This window comes from Nematostella vectensis, chromosome 6, assembly GCF_932526225.1.
Source record: "Nematostella vectensis chromosome 6, jaNemVect1.1, whole genome shotgun sequence".
In the NCBI taxonomy this organism is placed as follows: Eukaryota; Metazoa; Cnidaria; class Anthozoa; order Actiniaria; family Edwardsiidae; genus Nematostella; species Nematostella vectensis.
This window is the reverse complement of record NC_064039.1, coordinates 5,699,589-5,724,035: the sequence shown is the minus strand read 5'-3', so window position 1 is coordinate 5,724,035 and position 24,447 is coordinate 5,699,589. Positions and strand designations below refer to the sequence as shown.

General features: G+C 40.0%; 2 protein-coding genes across 4 annotated transcripts; one reads left to right on the top strand and one right to left on the bottom strand.

Moving 5' to 3' along the window:
* LOC5521545 lies at window positions 1–21,187 on the bottom strand. 2 transcript variants are annotated; one of them, XM_032366602.2, is made up of 11 exons: window positions 20,967–21,187; window positions 17,885–18,796; window positions 14,973–15,227; window positions 13,326–13,346; window positions 13,191–13,241; window positions 12,931–12,972; window positions 4,939–5,001; window positions 4,753–4,821; window positions 3,088–4,584; window positions 1,945–1,998; window positions 1–1,603 (listed from the first exon to the last, which is right to left on the bottom strand). In XM_032366602.2, exons 2-11 carry the CDS (start codon window positions 18,765–18,767, stop codon window positions 1,299–1,301), a joined length of 3,240 nt encoding a protein of 1,079 aa, XP_032222493.1. In that variant the 5' UTR covers window positions 18,768–18,796; window positions 20,967–21,187; the 3' UTR covers window positions 1–1,298. The 2 variants fall into 2 exon arrangements, with proteins under 2 accessions (XP_032222493.1, XP_032222494.1); XM_032366603.2 differs by lacking the exon at window positions 20,967–21,187 and adding an exon at window positions 19,710–19,832.
* On the top strand, window positions 16,122–24,292 carry LOC5521425 (post-GPI attachment to proteins factor 4). Of its 2 annotated transcripts, none has more exons than XM_048728659.1 (3): window positions 16,122–17,010; window positions 22,513–22,596; window positions 22,795–24,292. In XM_048728659.1, the coding sequence occupies exon 3, from the start codon at window positions 22,812–22,814 to the stop codon at window positions 24,018–24,020; it is 1,209 nt and encodes a 402-aa protein (XP_048584616.1). In that variant the 5' UTR covers window positions 16,122–17,010; window positions 22,513–22,596; window positions 22,795–22,811; the 3' UTR covers window positions 24,021–24,292. The 2 variants fall into 2 exon arrangements, with proteins under 2 accessions (XP_048584616.1, XP_048584615.1); XM_048728658.1 differs by having other exon boundaries at window positions 16,122–17,438.
* The last annotated feature ends 155 nt before the right edge of the window (window positions 24,293–24,447 follow it).

The window sequence follows — 24,447 nt, the reverse complement described above, 5'->3', positions numbered from 1 at the left end:
TGCGTTAATGAAATATTTATTAAAGTTATTTTTTGATAGAAAAATAATGTTTTGATAATATTAAATTGCAAACCATCTGCCGTTAACATGACTTGGCCCCAAACGTACGATAGACAGTTTCCACAGAAAGCAGATAAAAAGCAACAAAGCATGCCATTCCTTTAAGGAGAACACCCAAAAAAGCCGCCAAAAGCATCCACAGAGGATACCGTTTCCCAGCTACGCCAGCTCATAGCTAACCAGCTTGCAGACGTTTACTCAATCTCGAACTACTTGGACGAGCGAGAGCTGGGGAAGAGAAGGGGGGAGGGAGAAATAGCCACCCCCTCCTTACACCCTCCCCCTCGTCCAGTTTGTTTCGCCGCAAAAAAATAAAAATAATAAAAATAAAATAATAAACAGACAAACAAAAGAGGGCCCGCGATCTCATGCTAATCGAGGTCAGCGTTTCACGTAACGCGCAAAGATTAATTTTAATGCTTGAAATTTTAAATTTCTATATAATGAAAACGTTAAAAGACCGTTATCAAGCCTTGCTATCACAAACCGATATTCAAGAAATGTCTTATATAATATTTACAGCGAGTAAACACTTAGTGTGTATAAGAAATAAGTTGATGATTGCGATGATGAAAGGTACACTTGAAAATATATAGAATTAACCAAATGAGCCCTACCAAACGATTTCGATTGTACGTTATAGCTATAACAACATAAACAGTAGCCTTACTATTTCCGTTACACAACGTAACGCCGTTGTGTTACCAAAAATCTAACGCCATTACTGTTTGGCTATAGGACTAGCTTGTTGCCACGTAACATAAGTCGTCACGAAACTGTAACGTCACATACGGGTCAAGCCAGCAACAGATCCGTCGCACACCAAATCGCACACCTCAAATACACCGTAATTAAAGTTAGCCAAGCATATGACATAATCCATGACCATGACGATCATCCTCGATGACTTCGCTGACTTGATGTCACGCGAGTCGTGATTGTCACGGTTATTGCGTGACGCTATCATAGTCACGCTTGTTGCATAACGCTATGATTGTTATACAAGGAAGACATCCACGATGTATAGGTTCCTCTATAATTTGATAGCTTTCAAAACAATGACTTCATAAAACTGAAGTATCCATAATCCAGCACAGATATTAAATCCAAGACATCATGCGATAACAAAAATAAATTCTGGTAATAAATGAGGACAGCTTCTAGACACTGCTTCAGTTTCCCGCTTTCCAATATCAAACCGCTGTTATACAAAAATATTTCCTTTGTACACTTTCTTCTTACTTCTTCATGAAGCTGAAGTTACAGTCCCGCATCGTGTCAGCGGCAAACTTGTAAATGAGCCTCTGTCCGGGCACCCTCTCAAGAATGTGCCTCTCGTAGTAGTACCGCAGGGCCCGGGACATCTTCTCGTAATTCATGTTCCTTCTGTTCTTCCGCTGACCCCAAAGCTTGGCGACCGCACCGGAATTGACCAATCGGAAGACGCCTTCTTCACGTGATATCCACGTGATGTAGCGTGGACAGGTCTCCTCGTTCTCCAGTAGTTCTTTCAAAAATTCCCACAGATGCAGCGAGCGCGTTTCTGAAATCAGCAATGATACGATAAGGGTTATGGCGCAGCAAACGACCATTAACAGAACAGAAATGCAAATGAATAAAGCCATCTAAAGGCAACTGTGCAATTGTACCGCGTCACCTATGATTAAATGATTAAAAAATAAACTTGAAACAAGTTGAAGTTGTTCAACCACATATTGGGGGATATAGTTTAAGTTCCTTAAATATGATGTTGAGATGACGCATCTTTATATGTAGAAAATTAAGATTATTTCTCACATATTTTCTGTAGCTGAAATGGTAACAGTTATTGATATCATCGTTATATCGAGTAATATTGTATGAAGTTGCTTGCACTCTACTTACGTTTTCTTCTACCAGGTGGCTTTTTCGCTGCGTTAGCGGACTTCGATGAACCAGCTGGAAACAACGCAACATATTTACATGTCACGTGGTGGCAGCGAGGACATTTTAGAAGATGTGTGTGGAATTTTACACAGATTGACCTGCCGCCATATGTTTTATGTCGATGCTTCCCTCCTTACCCCCCCCCCCCCCCCCCCCCCCTCCGCAGCTTTCGGAGGCAGTCATTACAACTGGTCAGAGCGTGGTATGCTAGAAGCGTCGTGACCATGCGTGAACATGCGCCATTTTGAAAGTACATGACATTCTATGACCGCCGTGTGCCCGGACGACTATCGTGACAGTGTTTGACATTCTATGACCGTTGTGACAGTAGGTACGTGACATTCTATGACCGTCGTGACAAAAGGTACGTGCATTCTATGACCGTCGTGACAGGTGATACGTGACATTCTATGACCGTCGTGACAGTAGGTACGTGACATTCTATGACCGTCGTGACAGTAGGTACGTGACATTCTATGACCGTTGTGACAGTAGGTACGTGACATTCTATGACCGTCGTGACAAGGTAATACGTGACATTCTATGACCGTCGTGACAGTAAATATGTGACATCTCACGACTGTCGTGACAGTAGATCCGTCACATTTTACGACCGTCGTGACAGTAAGTACGTGACATTCTATGACCGTCGTGACAGTGGGTACGTGACATTCTATGACCGTCGTGACAGTAAAAACGTGACATCCCACGACTTTCGTGATAGTAAGTGCGTGACATTGTACGACCGTCGTGACAGTAAGTGCGTGACATTCTACGATGGTCGTGACAGTAGATACGTGATATTTATGACCGTTGTGACAGTAGGTACGTGACATTCTATGACCGTCGTGACAGTAGGTACGTGACATTCTGTGACCGTCGTGACAGTAAATACGTGACAACCCACGACTGTCGTGACAGTTAATAGGTGACATCTCACGACTGTCGTGACAGTAGATACGTGACATTCTTCGACTGTCGTGACGCTAAGCACGTGACATTTCACTGCCATGACGCGTGACATTCTCAAGGGTCGTCGCGTCAGTAATTTTTTTCCCAGGTTCCCCGTGACAGTCAACTGGTCAAAGCTTGCCTTCCTACCTTCCCGTGATTCCTCGTTTCCCGAGTCAGTGGAGCTGGAGCTATGGCGTCGTCGTCGGGTCGCCGGTTGAGCGTTTCTGCCTTCCTTTGACGGAGAGGTTGGGGACAGGCGGTTTTCCTCCACGCTTCCAGATGAATTTGGCGACAAGGTGTGTCTATCGGGATGCAGGCCATTCGGGACGGGCCGATCAACTCCTCGCCTCGGCGTAAGATACCCGTTCCTGTAAGCTTCATGCTCGACAAACTTCACGTGTGCTCCCCTCTCTAGGGAGTTGTTGTTAAGCAGACCGTTGCCTGAGAGATGGTAATCCACAAGCCGCGCGGGGGGAGTAACATCCCTCCTCGTCCTACCCGCCATGGGCCCCATTTGCGGTAGATGAGTGTCTCTCACCGAAGGCGGGTTGTACCCTTCAAAGGAGGCACTTGTGCCTGGCAGACGCGGTGATATCACCGAGACTGGTACCCGAGCCGACATATCATGAGTCGGAAGGAAGGAGAAGCCATTCATTCGTGGGGACAGGCTCCCGAAGGGATTTTTAGAGGACCCATTTTGGTGAGGTGATTTTGGAGATGTCGCGAGAGCGTTGGTGTTTGAGGAGGGCCCGGTTGAGCTGCTAGCTGGCCGGTCTATCATGCCGGCGGCTTCCTCTTTCAGGCGTGTCACGTCAAGGTCGAGAAGGGCCTTCTTGTAAGCATCAGTGTACGACCTTTTCTTGGGCGGTAACACGGCGTCGTTGTATTCTCTGTAGTTGCCCCTGACTGGAGAGTGCTCCCTTTTCCTCGAGTAGAGACCGTTTGTACAAGCCGAGTCGTCTGTTGAGTGGCTCACCGTGTTCTCATTACCGTGACGTGACATTTCTTCATGTGCGTGACGTGACATAGCAGCGTCTACATGACGTGACACATCCTCGTGTACGTGCCGTGTCCTGGTTTCATACCCGCCATTTAACGAGCTTTCGCTGGTGTGTCGTATAAGTCTTTCGGAAGCGGGGCGTATCACGCCCTCTGCGTAACGTGACGTGATCTCAGTAGCGTTACGTGAAGGGTTCTCCGAGACATGTTTTGACGTGACGTGATGCGCAGGTTGTCCGTGATCTATATCCCTGTCGAGGTCTAGCGAGAGCTTCAAGTCGGGCATTTGTTGGCTCAGTCGGATTTCTGGTTTGGGCTCCATGTGACTGGACGTAGTAACGACTACAGACACCTCGCTGGACGAGCTACGTCTGGATGTCGGACTGAGTGTGGGTAGGTACGGTAGTTCCCCGGGGCTCGTGGGAGAGGGCAGGGGCGACGATACCAGCGGTGGGACCGGTGGGAGTCCTGTGCGTAAAGGAAATAGATGCGAGCGGGAGGCAGATGCGCGGGAAGTGCTTGGATAGGAGGCCATGAGGTGCTGCTTCTTCGGGGGCCAGATACGAGACCCGTAGAAGGAGGTTGGAAATGGAAGAGCCAGTCCACCATTGCTCGCTGGGAGGGGAGATTCTGAAGAGGGCGAAACTGAAAAGATCAATGTTTGTTATGAAAACTTCATGATCACCTCCATAGCATCGTTGTTGCCGTCATGTTTTCACCGTCATTAGTCATCTCCAAACCCATCACCACCAGTCCAAATGCCGGTTTCTACTTAACCCTGTCCTTTATCCCTGGATACAATATAATAATTACCTGGCGAAGGCTTCTCACTCGTCTGTTCGTCATGACTACTTGTCGATTCCTCCCCTTGTCTCGAGTCGTCTACAAAAGGCAAAACATGAATGATCCTTTAATGTCAGGCCCTGATAACTTGTAGTGGCATTTTCGAGCCAGAAGTCTAATTGGACAAACCGAAAATCTGGGTTAAGGTATACTAACCATACTCGCTGTCAGATGAACAACGAGTGTCCAAAGTCAGAGGTCCATCGTCTGATTGGTCATCTGTTGAAAGTCGCAAGCATCAGTTTCCGCCGTACCATGCGACGTGGTGGATACCCGAGGGGGGAAAGGGGGGGGGAGGGGCGAGGGAGAGTCGCAAGCATCAGTTTCCGCCGTGCCATGTCACGTGGTGGCCGTACCATAAAATATAACTAAAAATATAATATATATTTTTTTTTTGGGGGGGGGGTTAAACCCAAACAAAGCGTTTGTCCTTCAGCAGACTCTCTTCCTAAGGCTCGTAGCAGGAGCCTGTTCTCTACCACTTCTCGATACGTTTAAAGTACTTCGTGACGTAAACATTCGGGCTTCCACGGTGTGTCTCTCAAATCCTTTTGGGAATATTGCAGCTCATGCATACAACTTCCAGCGCGTCGTCATTTTCTCGACTTTTCGTGCGCTTTCCAGCAAGTGTCTAAGCATCCAGCTTCTTTGCTTTGATGTAGTTGGATCTGATTGTATCTCATTAGAATAGAGCCTCTATTGTACTCATTGTATGGGCTGTCGATAGCGCACAGCCGGGGACTATTTGTTCTAAAAGTAACGCAACTTGCGAGCGCTGCAAGCACGAGGAAACGGGAGCACTGGTTTAAAAAATAACCACGTCAATTCCATTGAGAAAAAGATGTCCGAGAGAGATATCCAGTTTATGCCATCGCACGCTGTAGAATTTCAATACTTTTAGTTATTTTATCGATGTTTTCCTTCAGCAAGTTTCAACACTCGACCAAAAGAAACTGATGACTCTTTCGGACAACTGTTGACAATATAAAATTTCTTCGAAATGTTTTAAAGAGATGATGGTAAAGCCCCTTTACATCTAGGGCAGGTCTATATAGGACTCGTGATGTCGAATGCGCGCGGGGGGAGGTAAGGGCCTCATGTTCTTCAAAGTTCAAAAGATCAGCCAAGTACGTGCCGGATCAGCAATAGATACAAAACTCGCTATACCTCAGAATTAAAACGACGCAACTACCACAAAGCAGATAGAAACAGTAACATATCCAGCAAAACCAAGTGTTAACTTGCAACATACAGAGCAGAGATTCTAGACCTTTTTACGAACTCCGTTCCCAGCCCGCTGAGCTGATTTAAAAATAGCTCAAAGGCAAAATCACGAAAGTACGTATGGAGATTTCGTCCTATGAAAATTAGATGTTGACAAGGAAACATATGATAAAATGTAAAGAAACTCTTTGATGTTTATTACAATATTGTCTTTATGGAAAATTATTTGGGCTTTTCTAAACTTGGTGATTCAATGGGAACCAGGGGGAAAATTACTGATATGTAATCCATCCAAATTACGAGAACATGCTCTAGCCTACTCATAAATGGGTCTATTGCTATGATAAGTTTGGCTAAAAGTGTACATAAAATCAGGACTGAGTGTGTAATGATAACAATAAAAAAAATAATGCCTTGAAATCGCTTGTTTGGGTTAGTACAGTTCTTATGGACTACAATTCTGTTCAAATGTCTTCTCGTTGTCGTTGCAGTGGGGTGACTTGGGTGTTGCAATTTTATTATTCTTATTCAAGAATTCACAAATATTGCTCAACAATTTGCATTCTCGTCGATGCAGGGATTTTAAAGCTTGTGTAACCAAAGCAAATAGCATAGGAATACGAGAGAAAAAGCGAGAAATAACTAAATCAAAGCAAAAAAGAGTTGCACCATAAGCGTGCATCTCTTTCTTTCCGGACATTGAACAAGAAATGATAAAAAAAACAACTAGCGAGGAAGAAAAACACAAGATAGCGGTCTGTTTTAATAGCTATGGCATTAACGTAGCAACGTGCTTGATATTGTTGAATGGTTATAGTAGAATTAAAATATCAATCTTTAACAGTGGTCTTGTTTGACTCCAGAGGAAATCTTTACGTTCTAGTAGTTCTAGAAACGTTTTTCTTCACGTAAAACGCTTCCTCGTGATCAAAGACCGACAAAAGGATGAATCTAAGGAATTTCACATGCTCCAAATTCAAAGAGTTTCGAACTATAGGCCTTATGTACATAAGCAGCTTGTATGAAGCAAAGAAAAGTTTCAAACTGTCGCCAAAATGGAGGTCTAAAGGTTCGCGTGTTCTATCCTCTTTCATGTATACCGTAAAGCTTGGTGTAAACAACCTCAGATACTAATGGAATACTGAATTATCTTCAGTCCTATAGAAGCACTGTTAAAACATTTGTAATATTATCCCACTCATGTTCAAATACCAAAAGTAGGACGAATATCACGAGGAAGGTTTAATTTGTTAGCATGAGCACGAACTTCAACTCTATTATACTCTACTTTTAGCAAGACAAACGCAAAAGGCTGAAATTGACAAAAATAGTGCCTTATAGAACATGGATTAGAAATCTCGTGACATTCTAGATGCAACTGTTTTCTTTAATATCGAGCTAAATAAACAAAGAAATTGCGTTATCTTTTGGTAAATTGAGGCTTTTAGGGATGTATATAGGTTATTTAGACTGTGGGTAGGTAGCTTAAATTTTCAAGACGACTTTTAAAGAGATTATTTCCCCAGAATATTTCTAACAGCAGAAATAGTTAATTATTCTGAGCCAAAAAACGATAAGTAAACCATATAATGTAATATTTTTTTGGCATAGAGCATTATGAAATGTACATCATTGAAAAGCAGGTCAAGTCAATTCAAGATCATCAAATTCTTTGGAATACTTTTGAAAATGCTATGGCAATAAGATATCAATGGCCCTTGATTATTGGAATAAGTACACATATATAACTATATATATGCTAGTCGTGATTTATTTTTTGTGATATACAGTATTTAATTAATTGCATTTGAGTTGCATGTCTCTGCATTCTTCATTCTGACGGAAAATGGCGGGTGCACGAGTAGGCCTGACATGAACCTTCAACGAAGTTGACACAGCCTCGAGAAAACGTGTCATTGCATATCTAAGCTTGTTAAACAGGCATGTAAAGGAACTTTTTACTTTAAAAAATGAAAATATAAGGAAAGAAATGTGTCGAATAAGTGGCACACAATCAAGGTATAACTCGTGAAATCTTTTCAAAATCTATAACATGGATAGAAATACAATGTGTCCTTAAACAAATCACACTTAGTTTGATTGAATTTATATAACGTAACTCATTACAAGTCACAGTGAAAACAAGACGGAATAGCAAGTAATACTTATAAAAATAAATACATAAGAACACTAACCACAAAAAAATTCAACATGTATTCGAACCATGGAAGCAATATCAAGTAATATATATATATATATAGAGAGAGGGAACAAGAAAAAACCGTCTGGGGAAATCAGGATGTATTCTCACCTTCTACCAATTGCCTTTTTTTATGCAGACATTCAGGTTTTCAAAATTGAATTTTAATGTGCTTATACAGATATACACCCGTCATATTGTAAACACGGCTACGAAAATTTTACACCTTTGGTGGGATAAAAAAAATTCATAACCATATCATGCATATGAATAACCGCTTGGCATTTTGACCGAATTCGCTAAGTTATCATAGTTAGCAAGGCAATGGAGCTCTGGCAAACAAGGAAGCTAGTCAATATGAGCATAGAGCGGATTCAAAAAAAAAAATTGTGGAGTCTAAAAATAGATGCACGATTAGATTTAGTGTGTGCTTCCTTGATGGAAATGAGTCTTGGCTTCTCAGAAACCCAGAATTTCAACTATGGTTTTACTAGGAATAAGGCGAATTCGAAATCAATGCAACTTTGCTATACAAGCTAAGTCTCTGACAGTTATTAGAACGACCCAAGCGACAAAGATTCCTTCACCAAGTAAGAGACATCAGTGCTTAACATACACGGAAGCAGAGAACCGTCTCCAACAACTTCAGCTCGGAAGGTCAAACTCGCATGATTTGTTAGCAAATCGAGCAATTTTCAAATATATTTAGAGCTTACTTTGACCATAGAAGATTTAGACAAGCTTGGAAGTACATTTAGGCGGAAAAATAAGCTCCCAAGCGCATTTGTCGTGAAAATGGAATGAGTTCCGACACTGCTTTTGTCTGTAGTTGCTTGCTAGAAAGCTTTTCTGTTCGCTCATAAAATACATCAGACAGACTCCAGACCTCTAAAGGGCAAACAGTTTAAGCGTATTTACCTGTCTTGCTTTTCCACTTTTTCTTCTCCTTGCTAAATATCCGTAAAGAGCAGTAATAGGGCATTTTGTGGAGATAGATATCTACGAACTCTGCTACGTGCAAAAGCGAGCTAACTGCCCCAAACGTGCCACAGCACTAGAGGTCTTGACTAAGACACTTCTTAGGGGGAGGGCTCAATTGCAAAACTGAGCTTCGCATCAGGCTAGTAGTATCTTACTTATATTTTAAAAAGCTATATAAAAACATTTAATTGTTTACTTACCGAACTATTCTAAAACGATTTTTTATTGATATAGGTACAATTATTCACAAAGGTGCTGTTAATATTTCCTACAAATTACCCCTCCCCTACACAAAAGACAATCAGAGCAAATGAGATTCGATTTCAAGGTCTACAGTTGTTCAGAGCTTACGCAAATGATAATTTAGCATTTAGGTCCCGGTTGAACGAACAAGATAAAAAGTTTCCCTATGCCTAATTTAATCCAATGTGAAGCTAAAATAACACTATTAGGCTTTACCACAGTAATACTATGAAGATTTTAGCTCAGGGTTTTCATAAATGGTTTATTTTCGTGACAGACTTGTGAGCGTACCCGGAAGTTGGTTTACGTATGTCGTCGGAGTCGCGGCTCGACTCGTACGAAAACAAAAGAATAATGAATAGATAAAATTAAGAACAGAGGGTATTGCTTATGATGCCTTGCTCTCGGCTAGTGTGATTTGCAATATTGGAACAAAAAGACACTCTACTTTTGCATTGTATTATAAAATACTTGAATTTTTACATAATAAATTTCAGCCGGTCGTCAAGCCCAATTGGATCGAAACAATGGTTTTTTTGGGGGGGAAAGAGCGTGTTATGTTAATTACGAGGTAGCGACTCTACGTATTTGTAACGAAATCTTATATATCACAGGGCCTCAAAGTAAGGCTATTTGCACATTAACTATTCGAGTTCTGATTGGTTACAAATATACCGGAAGTAATTGCTCACGGAAATAGTTTTGTTTGACCAGTTCAGGGGTCCGGTTTATTAAAACTTCCCTGTTTATAAAGCTCTTTTTTAATCGGTTCCACTTTAACATAAACAAGCGCTTTGTTATCTTCGTAGTTAAGTTATTAGCCCTTCGGGAAACCTGCGAATTCTAAGTTATGTATCCTGCCATCATTATTTTAATAATGATTAAAATCTGGTTAGGGGGCGCGTACGTGAAACACTCCAAATCAAACATTTAAAAAAATCACTTAGTGACGTCCTATGCGATCTGTATTTCCGCTACCCCTAGCCAAGGTCAAGATATATTCTACATCGGAATTTCCTGATACTAATGGCTTTGTTCGATCAGAACGGGACAAAGTTACTTCTATTGCCGGTAAACAAAAAAATTTAATCGGGAATTGTGGATTAAAAAGTCGTTAATGTCATTGCCATGCATCATGCACTTCTGAAAAAAATATAATAGGGGTACGTGAAGCAAATAGTTTTTTGTCCCTTGTGAATGTCACCTGTCAGCTAGCGCCTCACTCGAATAAACCCTCATATCGAATGTTCTAGTAGGCTACATCTTATCCTCGCAGTACGACGCGCGATGTCGCATCATTTTAGTTATGTAGGAGGTACCCCCTTCTGGGCACTGCCTTCGCAAAAGACCGGAGTGAAGGTCCCCAAGATACCAAATAAACGTCAAGGATGTCGTTTTTTTAAAAAAATACAAATATTCATCTACCAAGGAAAGCCGAAAACAGGATAACAACAAGTCTAGAACTCCTAAACAATGATAACTCCGATAACAGTGTTCTAGGGACACCGAATGGTTCTTTAGCGACACTGTGCATGCGAGCACAACTATCGTTTTTTTACCCTGCTAGCAGGGTAATACCAAATAAACGTCAAGGATGTCGTCTTTTTTTAAAAATACAAATATTCATCTACCAAGGAAAGCCGAAAACAGGATAACAACAAGTCTAGAACTCCTAAACAATGATAACTCCGATAACAGTGTTCTAGGGACACCGAATGGTTCTTTAGCGACACTGTGCATGCGAGCACAACTATCGTTTTTTTACCCTGCTAGCAGAGTTCTCTTCTAGCTAGCTTTCTTCCTGTTTGCTTCTAGTACTTATTCGTGTTGCGTCTGAACGCGAAAGAGCAATAGACGCACACAGTGCCAGAAGTGCCATTCTGCGCAGAGCTTTCTATCTCGCTCTGCTCGGCATGAAAGCAAGTTAACTAATAGAAAAAAACATGAAGCTAGCTCTGCTAGCAGGGTAATCGTTTTTATGTGAGAATTGAGCATTTTAATGCATTAAAAGAATTATGAGTTTCTTTCTTTGTTTCTTCGCAAGAATTAAGGCATTATTTTGAAAATAGCACTAAAGGAGTATAAAGTTATCAAAATAACTCAGAATATTTGTTTGCTAATTTTCCTGCGCGCTGGTAGCTGCTGGTAACTCGTGTTAAATTTTTATTAGTTTTTAAATTTTTATAAAGTTAAATTGGCCTCCTCCCCTACAAAAAAACACGCACCCGTTTTTTAGGGCAGATATAGGGATCTACGGACCGCTCTATTAGCCAATCAGAATGCAGGATTCGTAACCGTGACCGCTAAAAAAATAATAGACATGATCGCGCACTTATTTTAGCCGTGCAGGAATTGCCTATTTTGCACTGCTCAAATTAAAATAAAGCTTTAGTAAAGTAAAGCTTTAGGACGCCAATAGGCGGTGGACAAGAAGGGGGGGATGGAGTTGATTGGTGATATGACGATAGTTATGAAAGAATTCAGGAGGAGATAAGCTAATAGTGTTATTTTTCATAACCATTTCTAGCGGTTCGGAAATGACCCTCTACACGCGTTGCGTCTAGTCACGAAATTTTGGTTCGAAATCAACGCCCCCTGACAATAGGGCTGACATTTAAGCCAACACCGCCCTGTGAGTAATCACTGAACTACAAAGAAATAATACATTCTCTGAAACAAGGTGCCACCTTGTATCAGAGAATGTATCGATGAACACCGTAAAAAATGTGTAATTTCTTAAAATTTGTTCGTTGCTTAAATTATTCAAAAGCAAAATCCACGGATCTCTGCGCATGAAAAGAACTAAACATAGTGCGTGGACAAAAAAAAAATAGCTGCCCTAGCCCCCTAACCTAGCCGACATTTAAATATACCCACCAAAAGCGGGTTTTCGGCGAGACACAGCTATAATTCACCGCCACTCGCAGAGCATTTTATTTTTACCTGCCTTGAATCGAAGCAGCCATTTAAAATTCGTTTTCCAATGTCATAACGTTCCATAAGCTGCAATTAAAGGCTTATTAAACTAATTCGTAATGAATTGTTGAACCTTTGATAGGTCGCCAAGCATTCCACTTTCAAGAGCTAATAATCGATTGAGCAGCGTTTCGCAAACCAAAACATGTGGTTCGGATTCGATTAATCCAATTTGAAATCTCTCGAATATATTGATTGTTCATAAAGTATTAGTCTGGTATCATTCGTTATAGCTGGTAGCGTCCAGTTAAAGCTAGCAACGGCAAAGAGAATTATAAGTTTTCGAACACTTGCTGGGCGACAATATTCTGGTATTACCGACGATGAATTTTTTTTGTGACGATTTTTGGAATGTGACCTACTAACAAATCTTAATATGGAGAGTCTGAAAAATTATGGTTCCCCTGCTGATTCGAGTTATACGTTATGAGTTGCTACTATAGATAGGTGTGTTCAGACTACTTATGGTGACAGGTTTATTAAAGTAATTAAACAGTGCACGCCGCATGGCAACCGCCTCTTACCGGCGCTGTTGATGGACATCAAGGCTTGTGCCAGCATCGGATCTGTGAAAAGGATGATTAAAAAATTTAATGGTTTGTCATTGGAAGACTAACGCGGGCACGTATCCATGGAGAGAATAGCATTAGGGAGGAAAGGAGGGGTGCAGAAATAAGACGTAATGTAAAGATGTAAAGTATCCGGGGAAGCGACGGATTTCGCGAAAAGCATTGCAGTGTTTTAATCCTGCAACAATGGACTCGTGTGTAACCAAGACACCCACCTTGCACGGCAAGACACGTTAATAAGGCCATTTGATCAAGGAAAGTCACATCTAAATTTTACAGGCAGAACACGATTAATAGACAATTCACATTCAAATAAAAGCGTAAAAAGTAACGACATATATGATACAAACCTTCTTGGAAGACAACTTCTCCTATGGGAACAAAAATTGATAATTGAATAAGAATATGTTGCATAAAAATCGCTACGCGCACTAGTACAATAAATACTCACACATTAGGTTGTTACGCGTACCGTAAATGATCTGATAAACCCCCCTTATCTGAAGAACGCCTCCTATCTAATGAATGCCCCCCTTAAGCTTACAAGTTTGTAATGAACGCCCCTCTCTAACAAGCGCCCCTATCTAACAAGCGCCCCTCTCTAACAAACGCCCCTCTCTAACAAACCCCCTCTCTAACAAACGCCCCTCTCTAACAAACGCCCCTCTCTATTAAACGCCCCTCTCTAACAAACGCCCCTCTCTAACAAACGCCCCTCTCTAACAAACGCCCCTCTCTATTAAACGCCCCCCTTTACCCTCCCTCCCAGCTTAAAAACAAACGACATAGGGATTGTGGTAATATAAATCAAAATTAAATAATCTGATTGTGGCTTCGGCTGGGTGAGACTTGCTTAATGTTAAGAAATGCTTGCACACTCGTATAACATTGCTTGCACTAGTCTATCGTTGCGCGCACTATTCTATCGTTGCGCACATTAGTATATTGTTTCGCACATTAGTATAGAGTACATTAGATATAGAATACATTAGTACTAGTATATCGTTGCGCGCACTAGTATATTGTTTCGCACATTAGTATAATCGTTCGTGCACTAGTATAATCGTTGCGTGCACTAGTATAATCGTTTCGCACACTAGTATATCGTTGCGCGCACTAGTATATCGTTGCGCGCACTAGTATATCGTTTCGCACACTAGTATATCGTTTCGCACACTAGTATATCGTTGCGCGCACTAGTATATCGTTGCGCGCACTAGTATATCGTTGCGCATACTAGTATATCGTTGCGCGCACTAGTATATCGTTGCGCATACTAGTATAACCGTTTCGCACACTAGTATATCGTTTCGCGCACTAGTTATCTTGCGCACACTAGTATAATCGTTACGCACACTAGTCTATCGTTGCGCGCACTAGTATATCGTTGCGTGCACTAGTGTAATCGTTGCGCACACTAATATATCGGTGCGTGCACTAATATATCGTTGCGCACACTAGTATATCTTGCGCGTACTAGTATATCGTTGCGCACACTAGTGTATCGTTGCGCGCACTAGTATATCGTTGCGCACACTAGTTTATCGTTGCAGCACTAGTGTGATCGTTGCGTGCACTAGTATATCTTTGCGCGCACTAGTCAAATCATTGCGCGCAAAAGTATAATCGTTACGATTAATTTTATTAATGCATGAGAGTCCACAAATAAAATAATTAAGTGTATTAAGATGGATGCACTTATTACCCACTAATATAATCGTAATAACAATAAAAATGATGATAATGATGATGACAATAATAACATGTAATATCATTTAAGCGCAAATTAACAAGCAGAGTTATGATCAAATGCTTCTGATCGTTGCGCGCATTTAAATTAATCGTTTTGCGCGCTTGCATAATCGTTTCACAGACCACTAGAATCATTGCGCACTATAGTATAACCATTCCACATACTAGATAGCGTTGCCTATCAAGCTTTTGTATATGATCTGTTGGGGTATCGTTACTCTTAGTATATTGTTTAGTATACTCACCGTCCCTACGGAACAACTCAATAACAGAATGCAACATGTAACCGCACTCTGTCCGACTTTGAAGCTCATCTGGGGACAGTGCCAATAACTCGGCTCCTGTCATGTGAAACATTTGCAGTGGAGCAGAGGAAGGGAAATCCCATACCCGCCACGCCCATTGGAGAAATAGGTGCACGTCTTTCTCATCCCATGATTCAGGAGGGGTACTGCTCCAGCTCGGGACGTTAAAAGGGTCGTCGTCAATGAACACGTCCTCTGTAGGTCATTAAGAACATGCTATTGTTATAAAATACCTTTGCAGATCTTTACGCAAGCAAGCAAGCAACGCAGTTTGTAAGCAAATTGTAACTAGAGATCTCAAACTAAGTTCTTTTAAGTTCTATTTAAGTACGTTTTACCGGGATTTTTGTTATCCGAGGTCATTTTATCAAGGTTCGTATCTACCTCAAGACGTATACTATTTTACTAAACGTTGTCAGTACGATAACCGGTGAATGGCAAATTGTACAGCTCCAAAAGGGTCTTATTGGTATTAATTATTCTTAATAATAAAGGTGATGTTTAAGTTCTATCGATGCCAGAACAATATTTCGAAGGGTGTGAATCGATGACCGTGAATAATAGTCGAAAATAGTGCATATTTACCAGTATTTTGAGAAGAAATGTATTTTTTAGGATGAAAAACTGCCATTTGTCTATCATAGAGTCGCGCCGTTGATAACGGTCTTTGAAATATTTCGAGAACAACCAGAGAAACCCTGGTGTATGTCATTTTGATTGGCAGTTGCATTTGATTGATTGGCAGTTACAATTGCATGGATTTGCGTTCACGTTACTTCAAATACAAACCAAAATGCCCGGGGGGATTCTTGCAATGTCGACCTAATAGGAATGCTTGTCGTATTTTTAAGGGGTCAAAATCGGGCCTCATGTATTTTTCAGAGAATGTCTGAGAGAAAATACGCTTTTCTACTAGAAATGGTGTTTTTCAGGGGTTCGGGGATACTTAAATCTGCATTTTGGTATTTTTTTGTGGATAATTTTTTTTTTCTAGGTTATTATTTAGGGTAGCAATTTTTGTTTTTTTAGGGGCATTTTTTTAATTTCCCGACGTGCATCCCTTGCACTTTTACCCTGAAGAACCGTCCCCGGGCCAAAATGATTTATAAAATAAAATGTCAATTGACTCAAATAATAGATGGCTCAGTTTTTTTATATAGAACAAACAGGCTGTTATAAGTAGATAACACAACAGCTTTGAATAGATGTTACTTGGCTTTCAAGCTGCCTTGGATGGACTTATACTATGATGCAACCTTGACACGAAGGGATGACACGGAGCTTTGTACGCAGCGCAACTTCGGCGCCACGAGCTCCGCCGTTAAGGGTCGCCAAAACGAAAACAGGAAGAACATGCCAAGCATAACTTATCCGACGATGTCATTGACAATTAGCAAACTTTGCAATAATTATTTACCTTAGCTTTTAAAATGCAAGCAAAAAACAAACAAACAAAAAACGACTGGAAGAAAACGAGTGGCTAAACATTAGCGGCCAAAAGGCTTGTATTTAGAAAGGGCTGTATTCACGGGTTGTTATGCAATAACCAAGAATCACATAGATCATCGTCCAACGAGATTCGACAGTAATTCATGTGCTTCAATACGACAACGGCGACAGAATTCATGCCTCAGTGAGTTGCCGTATGGGCCGCACACCCTTATACGGACATATCGCCTCGGGGGAGTGAGTTGTTTTTAAGTCGACCTTCGTATGCTTGTCATAGCAGAAGCTTTGCTTGCATTGTTTACATGGAATTGTACAAGATCTGTTTAACATAGTGCCGGTGACGTGAATTCAGGGCTTCGTATGCTTGTCATAGCAGAAGCTTTGATTGCGTTGTTTACGTGGAATTGTACAAGATCTGTGTAACATAGTGCCGGTGACGTGAATTCAGGGCTTCGTATGCTTGTCATAGCAGAAGCTTTGATTGCGTTGTTTACGTGGAATTGTACAAGATCTGTGTAACATAGTGCCGGTAAGGTGAATTCGAGGCTTTATTAACGCTGAACCTTTGATTGGGGGACGTTATAGATGGGTGAGAAGTGATGAATGGAAGAAAGGATGTGAGGGGCATTTATTGGAGGGGTTAAGATTAAAAAGTGTTAGAAGAGAAGCGAAGAGAAAAAAGGGGAAGAGAGGGAAAGAGAAGGGATGAAGAGTAAGTGAAAAGAGTATAGAGAAGAGAAGAGAAGAGAAGAGAAGAGAAGAGAAGAGAAGAGAAGAGAAGAGAAGAGAAGAGACAAGATAAGAGACAAGATAATAGGACGAGTAAGAAGACCGGAAGAGAAGGAAAAGAAGAACTAAGAGGAGAGGGGGCGTGAAAAGAAGGGAATACAAAAGCTGTGGGGTGACAGTGAGTGAAAATAAAAGAAGAGAAGGGAAGAGAGGAGACAAGAGAATAGGGTAAGTGAAAATAAGAGAAGAGAGGGAAAGAGAAGAGATGAAGGGAGAAAATGGGTGAAAAGAGTTAAGAGAAGGGAAGAGAAGAGAGAATAGGGTGAATGAAAAGAAAAGAAGATTAAAGAAGGGCATAGAAAAACTGAGGGGAGAGAGTGAGTGAAAAAAAGAAGAGGAGATAAGAGAAGAAATGGTAATAGAAAAAGCAGAGACGAGAATTAAAAAGAAGCAAGAGGTAGTGAGAAATTGACTTAGTTTCAAACGCTGAAACAGGAACCCCTTAGAATATACAATGGAGCATTTCAATGGAGCACCGCATTATAGTGTGCAGGAAGATGATTTTTCTTTTCTCTGGTTTATCTATGATAGACTATTCATCCGTTTTTTTGGCTATAATTTTTGTTTAAATTGGAACTATATTGATAATCATAATCATAAGCAAAACCACTTACCAGGGAAAGCTTGGAGTTCTGGCAGTGGCTCAACGCACTCGCTAATCTCTAACAGATCAGAGCATTTATCTTGTTCATCCGCCGACATTGGATAAGACTCGGCCTCATCCGACATATACCCAGAAGACAAACTCGAGCTCCCGCGCGCACCTCTTTCCGGGATTTGCGATGGCACAAAATCCTCGGAAAGCAGACCGAAAGTCGTAATTACATCCTGGATAATAAATGATGTCTCCATGTTCAGCAAATCAATAAATGGTTCCTCTGCATTGTTGCACAAATCGTATTTTTGCTGTGTTTCCCTCGCACAAGAACCATTCTGTGTTGCATCTTTCTCTTTATTAGACTTTTTCACGCCATTTAGAACGCGAATTTCATCCATCTTGGTATCATATGAGTTAAACACAGATTTTCCATTACTAACTTCTTTGCCCTGAGAGAGAACACTCCCTTTGCACGTTTTCTTTGTTTCTCCTTCAAGTGTTTGCGCAATTTTTTCAATTTGGCCAAAGCCGACGCAGTTCTTTTTATCGTTCGAGCAGCTATTAGTTTGGCCATTATCAAATACTCCATCTGCATCGCCGCCATATTGTTGGTTGCTGGAAGGTGCGGACCAGCCATTATCAACATCAAACTCGGACAAGATGTCTTTCGTTGTTGGATCGCGTTGGTTTTGTACTCTGTTTTTCAACTGAATATTCCTCGTTTTAAGCTGAACTAGGTGCTCCCACAAGATACGAAGAGCCTGCACCTTCTGCATAATAATGTCTTCGTTACGAGTCGTGGTGCAGGCCAGATCTATACTCGTCGGTATTGGCTGCATAGGGGGGAACATGTCTAGTGAAGTAGGGGTAAAGTTGCTGAGTGAAACCCCGGACTCCATGTTCCTTATCCTTGTTCCTTTACGGATATCTGTTGAAAAAGGACTTTGCCTTTGATTTACTTATTCTAGTTTACAGCTTTAATTTCATAAGTATCTCTCTGTAATATCTTCGCCTCACTTCAAAACTCTCTCTAGTTGTTTTACTTTAAATTGTTAGAATGATAAAAAAAACATAGAACATTTGTACAAAGTAACATTTGCATCACCATAGGAAGCCTTACAATATAAAGTAAGAGAATTTGGATAGTTGTCTGAGCGTTAAAAAAAACGCGTTTAGAGTTCTGTGTAAATGGTCATATGGAGGACATGAGGACGATTCCTTTCTACAACTTCTAGAATAAAGTATAAAAATCATAGAGATGAATCTTTATAAAAACGAAAAGGTACTAGGTTTTTATTTCGACAAAACTTGAATCTTTGAAAATATCTTAAAAAGAAGTTGGTGCTTTTAACAGCTAGAGCGAACAAGGGTACAACACGGTTCTTCGATTCAATTATTTCTAAATTGATCTAGGAAGGAACAAAACATTTTGCATAGCGGATAGGCCACATTTTGGTAGAAATAACGGCAGTACTGCGTCAACTATTATAAAAAATAAACGCGACAAACTGCCGCACATGTGAGCGAGCCGTAATAGAGGCATAATCGTATTGGACTTAGTACTACTCTATTCTGCAAAGAGTAGTCAATTAGAAGGGATAAAATAAATAAGGCAGTTGTGCTACTCAAAGAGAACATCGAATTATTTACACCTACACCTACAAATAAATGCGGTATAAAGTTAGAGAGTGGAAATCTCTTATTCAGCCATACGAATATTTGAAAAGCACTACTCCCATTGAGCAATATCCATGCCTCTCTGGAGCGGACATTCAGTAAACAAAAAATATTCAATAAAACATCATGCAGTTACACATAATATACTTAAGCGTTGCAAATACCTTAGTATTTCTATAAAATACCGCTTTTTCGCAGATTGGTAGGCCTTGGATAGCTTTCATTGGGGACCTCGTAGATGCACGTTTTGCTTGGAACTCTGGGAAGGTTTTTGGAAACATTGCCTTCGAAGCCAAACAATAACAACGCGTTGCCTCTTTATGTTTGACACGATAATCTTGCTCTTATAGTTTTTAAAGCCATCAACCAATAATCATTTAGTTAGAAAAAAAGTATAAGAACAATTTGATGGTACTTGTAAAACAGATTTTAAAGACTGCTATATAATAGGGTGATATTTCTTACGTCGCTTTCGTATCTTGGTCGGTGCTGGTATCATATACTTTTTTTCTCTTATCAAAAGAAAGCTTCGATTCCTAGAAAGGTAAATTTCGCCTTAGGTGGCTATTTTTAAAACTTGAAATTTCCAAAGGCACCTTCAGTTTCAAGGTTCGTATACTTGATTTCTTAATGTTTGGCCGGAATTTATAGGTTGTAAAGAGTATGTTCTCTATTAGTATAGCAATGGTAAGAGCAGTTGTATTCAGTATTATAATAAAAAAAGTATTCCTACTTTTTTTAGTTCGACCTGTTCCTCTGTATTTAATTTTATAATCTATGATGTTTGTAGTGCCATTATCCATACAACCTTGATCAGCCCTAAATATATTCTCAAATAATCCTGTCATTGGAGGCATGCTTATTTGTAAGACAAATGGATATGGTTGACTAAAATTGAATACATTGACGGAGATAAAAAATGCAGAGGTCAGAAGCTCTACATATTTTTTCAAGTCATTTTTGACCCAACTGGGTGACCGCAGCCATGCGTTACGAAAACGACCTTATTTTTGCAGCATATCGTGTTTCATATCTAGCACAGCCTTCAAAAAATAATGTTATACATTATCCTATTTTCATAGCCATGCATCCAGTATAAAATATTTGCATTGAAATTATATAAATAATATAATGCAATGTTGGTCGCGAGCGCTAATTCTAGATGTTATGTAACTTTCATTGACTTAGCAACAACTAATGGCCCCTAAAATAAAATGATATAATTAATATACTTTGAAAAACTGTATCCCTAGTACAACACAACGCTGAAAAATTTATAACATGATATGTGGTCTATTTGGCGAACGCAGAATTGACTATCCAATACATCCTTAATTTACTCAACTAGTAAACAACTAGTCGTTTACAACAATAAATAGATGGTGTTGTTGCGGTTTTCAAGACCTGACGCACCGCCTTACCTAGGTCCCGTTTGCAGCGTCTGGCGTTAGACCCTTAGGCTTAATAGCTTTCGAAGCCATTGCAGATTTGTTTTTATTTACTTCAAAAGCGCCGACCTTCCTTCCGAGTGCATAACATTTGCGGTCTAGATGTATTACAAAGGTAAGACTTCTCAAAACGAATCTTCCCTGCTAAAAGCACAGTCTCTGATTGGCTCAGACATTTGTGCTCAAACCGATAGCACCGCGCTGCTTTCGTGAGCATTGTTATAGTGGGCGGAGCTACGGGGAGGATGACTGGCAGTCACTTCCTGTGTTCCAGCCTCGTTCTCAATCGAACGGCTTGACCTTAGCAAGAGAGTGTTTACATATTCGTAACCTATCTTTCTTAATAAATATTTCTTTCAGGGAGATCGGTGTTCAAAATAGTTGAAACCGGTAAATTTACAAGACGCCCCGACGGTCTTGGAATGTTATCGACTCTAAATATGAGAACTGTTCTTCAAAAATTAACTTTTTATTTTTTATTATGCTGTGGGGGGGCGGGGTTCATCAAATATTTACAAAGACAGCTGTACGATGGGGAAGCAATGAAGAGACGTAAAACATTAATCGATAAATCATTTTAAGCATACAATTCTCACATCAATTTATTGAATCCCCCCTCTCTTTGGATGCTCATGAGTGCAACCTCGCATGTTCGAGTCCCCGTGAGCTAGTAGAGCACTTGTAGCCCACTTGTAGTAGAACTGATGCCAGTATTCTTAGAATAATCGGAAATGGCTGACCAAGATTTTCAATTAATTCCAATGTGAATCACTTCCATAATAATAATAATAATAATAATAATAATAATAATAATAATAATAATAATAATAATAATAATAATAATAATAATAATAATAATAATAATAATAATAATAATAATAATAATAATAATAATAATAATGCGGGGGGGGGGGGTGATATAGTGCTGCAAATGAAAAGAAAAGGGTGGCAGGGAGAATGCACATTTACATTCTTCTTGCCAGGGGTTTTAGACCTTGAGATGATTTTCCGTGTTCATTATTTTGTAAGGAGGGAACAGCTGTCAGTATTGTGTCTTTGGCAGGAAAATGGCCCCCGAATGGTCTTTTGCGAGCACTTGCGAGCTTACGAGCACCCCATTTTTTATGCGAGACCGAGCATTTTTAGGGGGGAAAAGTTGCGCGAACATGCAAGCACATCGAAATTTCGGGGGACCATTCGGGGGCCCTTAGGATAATCCCGGGTTTAGCTGTACTGATAAAGTTCGTTTCAGTTTCTAAAATCACAGCATAGAATACCACCCCTTGCGACAAATAAAAATTCCATTTTTTTCCTTTCAAGTCCGATTATATCTATTTTACTTTTACTTGAACACCCGCAAACTGTGAAAAATATTTTCTATAATTTTGAGAGTTCGGTCTCCCTGTGCTGAATCTGTTTATCTTGGACCCAGTCACACTCGGTTATGGCTTACCGTTCATTGTTTATTGTAGCTCTTGTATTTTCATTCTTATAGATTTTTGTATTTTTTTGTCACCAGAAGGAAGAAATACGATCATCGCGGTATGTTTTTATTTCTGCGATGAGACATTACTGAGGTCTTCGTTCGTCCTGCTAGGAACTGGTAGGAACCTTATTCTTTTGAGTTGTGAAGATTTTGTTCCAACAATTTCTCGATTCACATCTTCTGCTAGCTACGCTTTACATCTAACAAAGTGTAATATAAATAATTCTGCGAAAGAGCAAAATATATATATATATATATAACAAATATATGGAGCATAAGATACTTACTTGTTTTTTTTTTACACTATTTCTACAGGGTGACCGGAACTGAAAATGGTGCATTTTTCGAGGAATCCAGTCTGGAGGCATATTTTTATTTTGTACTGTCTCACATTTGCTGTGATCCTGCCACTTTTCACCTATCGTCTTAAGTTCTCAATGTATTACCAAAAATTAACAGAGACAGAAGGAGAGAAAAAGCTAAAAAATGAAAATAATGCAAGACTGGAAATTGTAGATAGATATGCTTTAACTATGGATTCTAAGATTATAAAGAGTTTGCTCCATACAAGCCGTGAAACTGATTTGTCAGTCACTGTGATTACTGCACTGAGACACTCCAGCTCGTACAAGGCAAAGTATCTAACGCAAGTAGTGTGGACATTGTTAAGGCTTATGTTAGAAGCCCCTTCTCGTGATATCCATCTCTCCCTTCAACTCTCTGTATGCAATGTCGATTCTGAACCAGAACGTCACAAAGAAGCATTGGAGCTTTCATCTATTGTCCCAGTGATTGAGAGATTTGGGAATAATCGTAAGGTCCCTTATACTGCGACAGTGTTTGAAAAGGAAAAACAAGACTATGTGTTCTGTTTAAAAGCAGCTCAAAAGTCAAACCCAAGATACATCCTAGCACTTGAAGATGATGCATTACCCAATGAAGACTTCTTTGTTGTACTGAATCATGTTATTCACAATCATCTGGATTACAAAATATCCAAAGGGGAAAAAACTATGAATATGGATAACATAACCTATGTGAAGCTATACCACCCTGAAAGACTTCAAGGTTTCATAAGCTTAGAATCAGAGAGATTACCAGAACTTTTTGGACTGAGCACTGTCCTGGGTACTCTACTGTTCTACATCTACTTGAAGACTTTGGCAAAGAAGACATTTTCCCACTCAACGGTTCTCCTTGTACTGATCTCTTTTATAATTTATGTTGCTGGATTGGTTATTGCAATAGGAAGACCCAATATAAATGAAGTTCGCCATTTATTCCCACCATATTTATATGGTTATACCCATGCACCTCACTGTTGCACACCAGCTATGTTGTTCCCAGCCTCAGGAGCCCATATGGTCACTGAGTACCTGGAGAAGACAACCTGTTATGTTGGATTTGCTAAAGACACTGCTCTCTTCAAGTTTGTCACCAAGCTGGGGCATACTGCTCGTATGGTGCAGCCAAACTTGGTAACACACATTGGACTATACTCATCGATAAGAAACAAGCGTCTTGACCCATATGTGGTGTGATAAAAAATGTAGTTGATTGTTAATATTGTGTACACATCTGCAACTTGTAAAAAAATTAATTTACTGTTTATTTTAAATTGTTTTGTTTATTGTTTGTATAGTCAACAGTGCAACTACTTTGGAACACATTCCTCAATAAAAATATGATGGAACTTTATTTCTAGTTTGCATAAAAATGTAAACAAACAACAAATTGTTTTGTTTATTGTTTGTATAGTCAACAGTGCAACTACTTTGGAACACATTCCTCAATAAAAAATGATTGAACACTATGTCTAGTTTGCATAAAAATGTAAACAAAATATATTTGCTAAACTCTTTGCCAGATTTGTTCTTAGTGTCAGTCTGAAATCCCCTATCCACTTCTTAGGGAGTATTATCCCTTTCATCCCTCCCTTCTGGATGTATTGGCCACCTTTCGTAGCTG

Excerpts from the sequence above, each read along its gene's own strand:
- LOC5521425 (XM_048728659.1), top strand. The coding sequence starts at position 22,812 with ATGGTGCATTTTTCGAGGAATCCAGTCTGGAGGCATATTTTTATTTTG.
- LOC5521545 (XM_032366602.2), bottom strand. The coding sequence starts at position 18,767 with ATGGAGTCCGGGGTTTCACTCAGCAACTTTACCCCTACTTCACTAGAC. Across the intron at positions 13,347-14,972 it reads TGAGTTGTTCCGTAGGGACG|GAGAAGTTGTCTTCCAAGAA; the intron begins GTGAGTATACTA and ends TTGTTCCCATAG. Across the intron at positions 4,822-4,938 it reads TTCATCTGACAGCGAGTATG|ACGACTCGAGACAAGGGGAG; the intron begins GTTAGTATACCT and ends TGCCTTTTGTAG.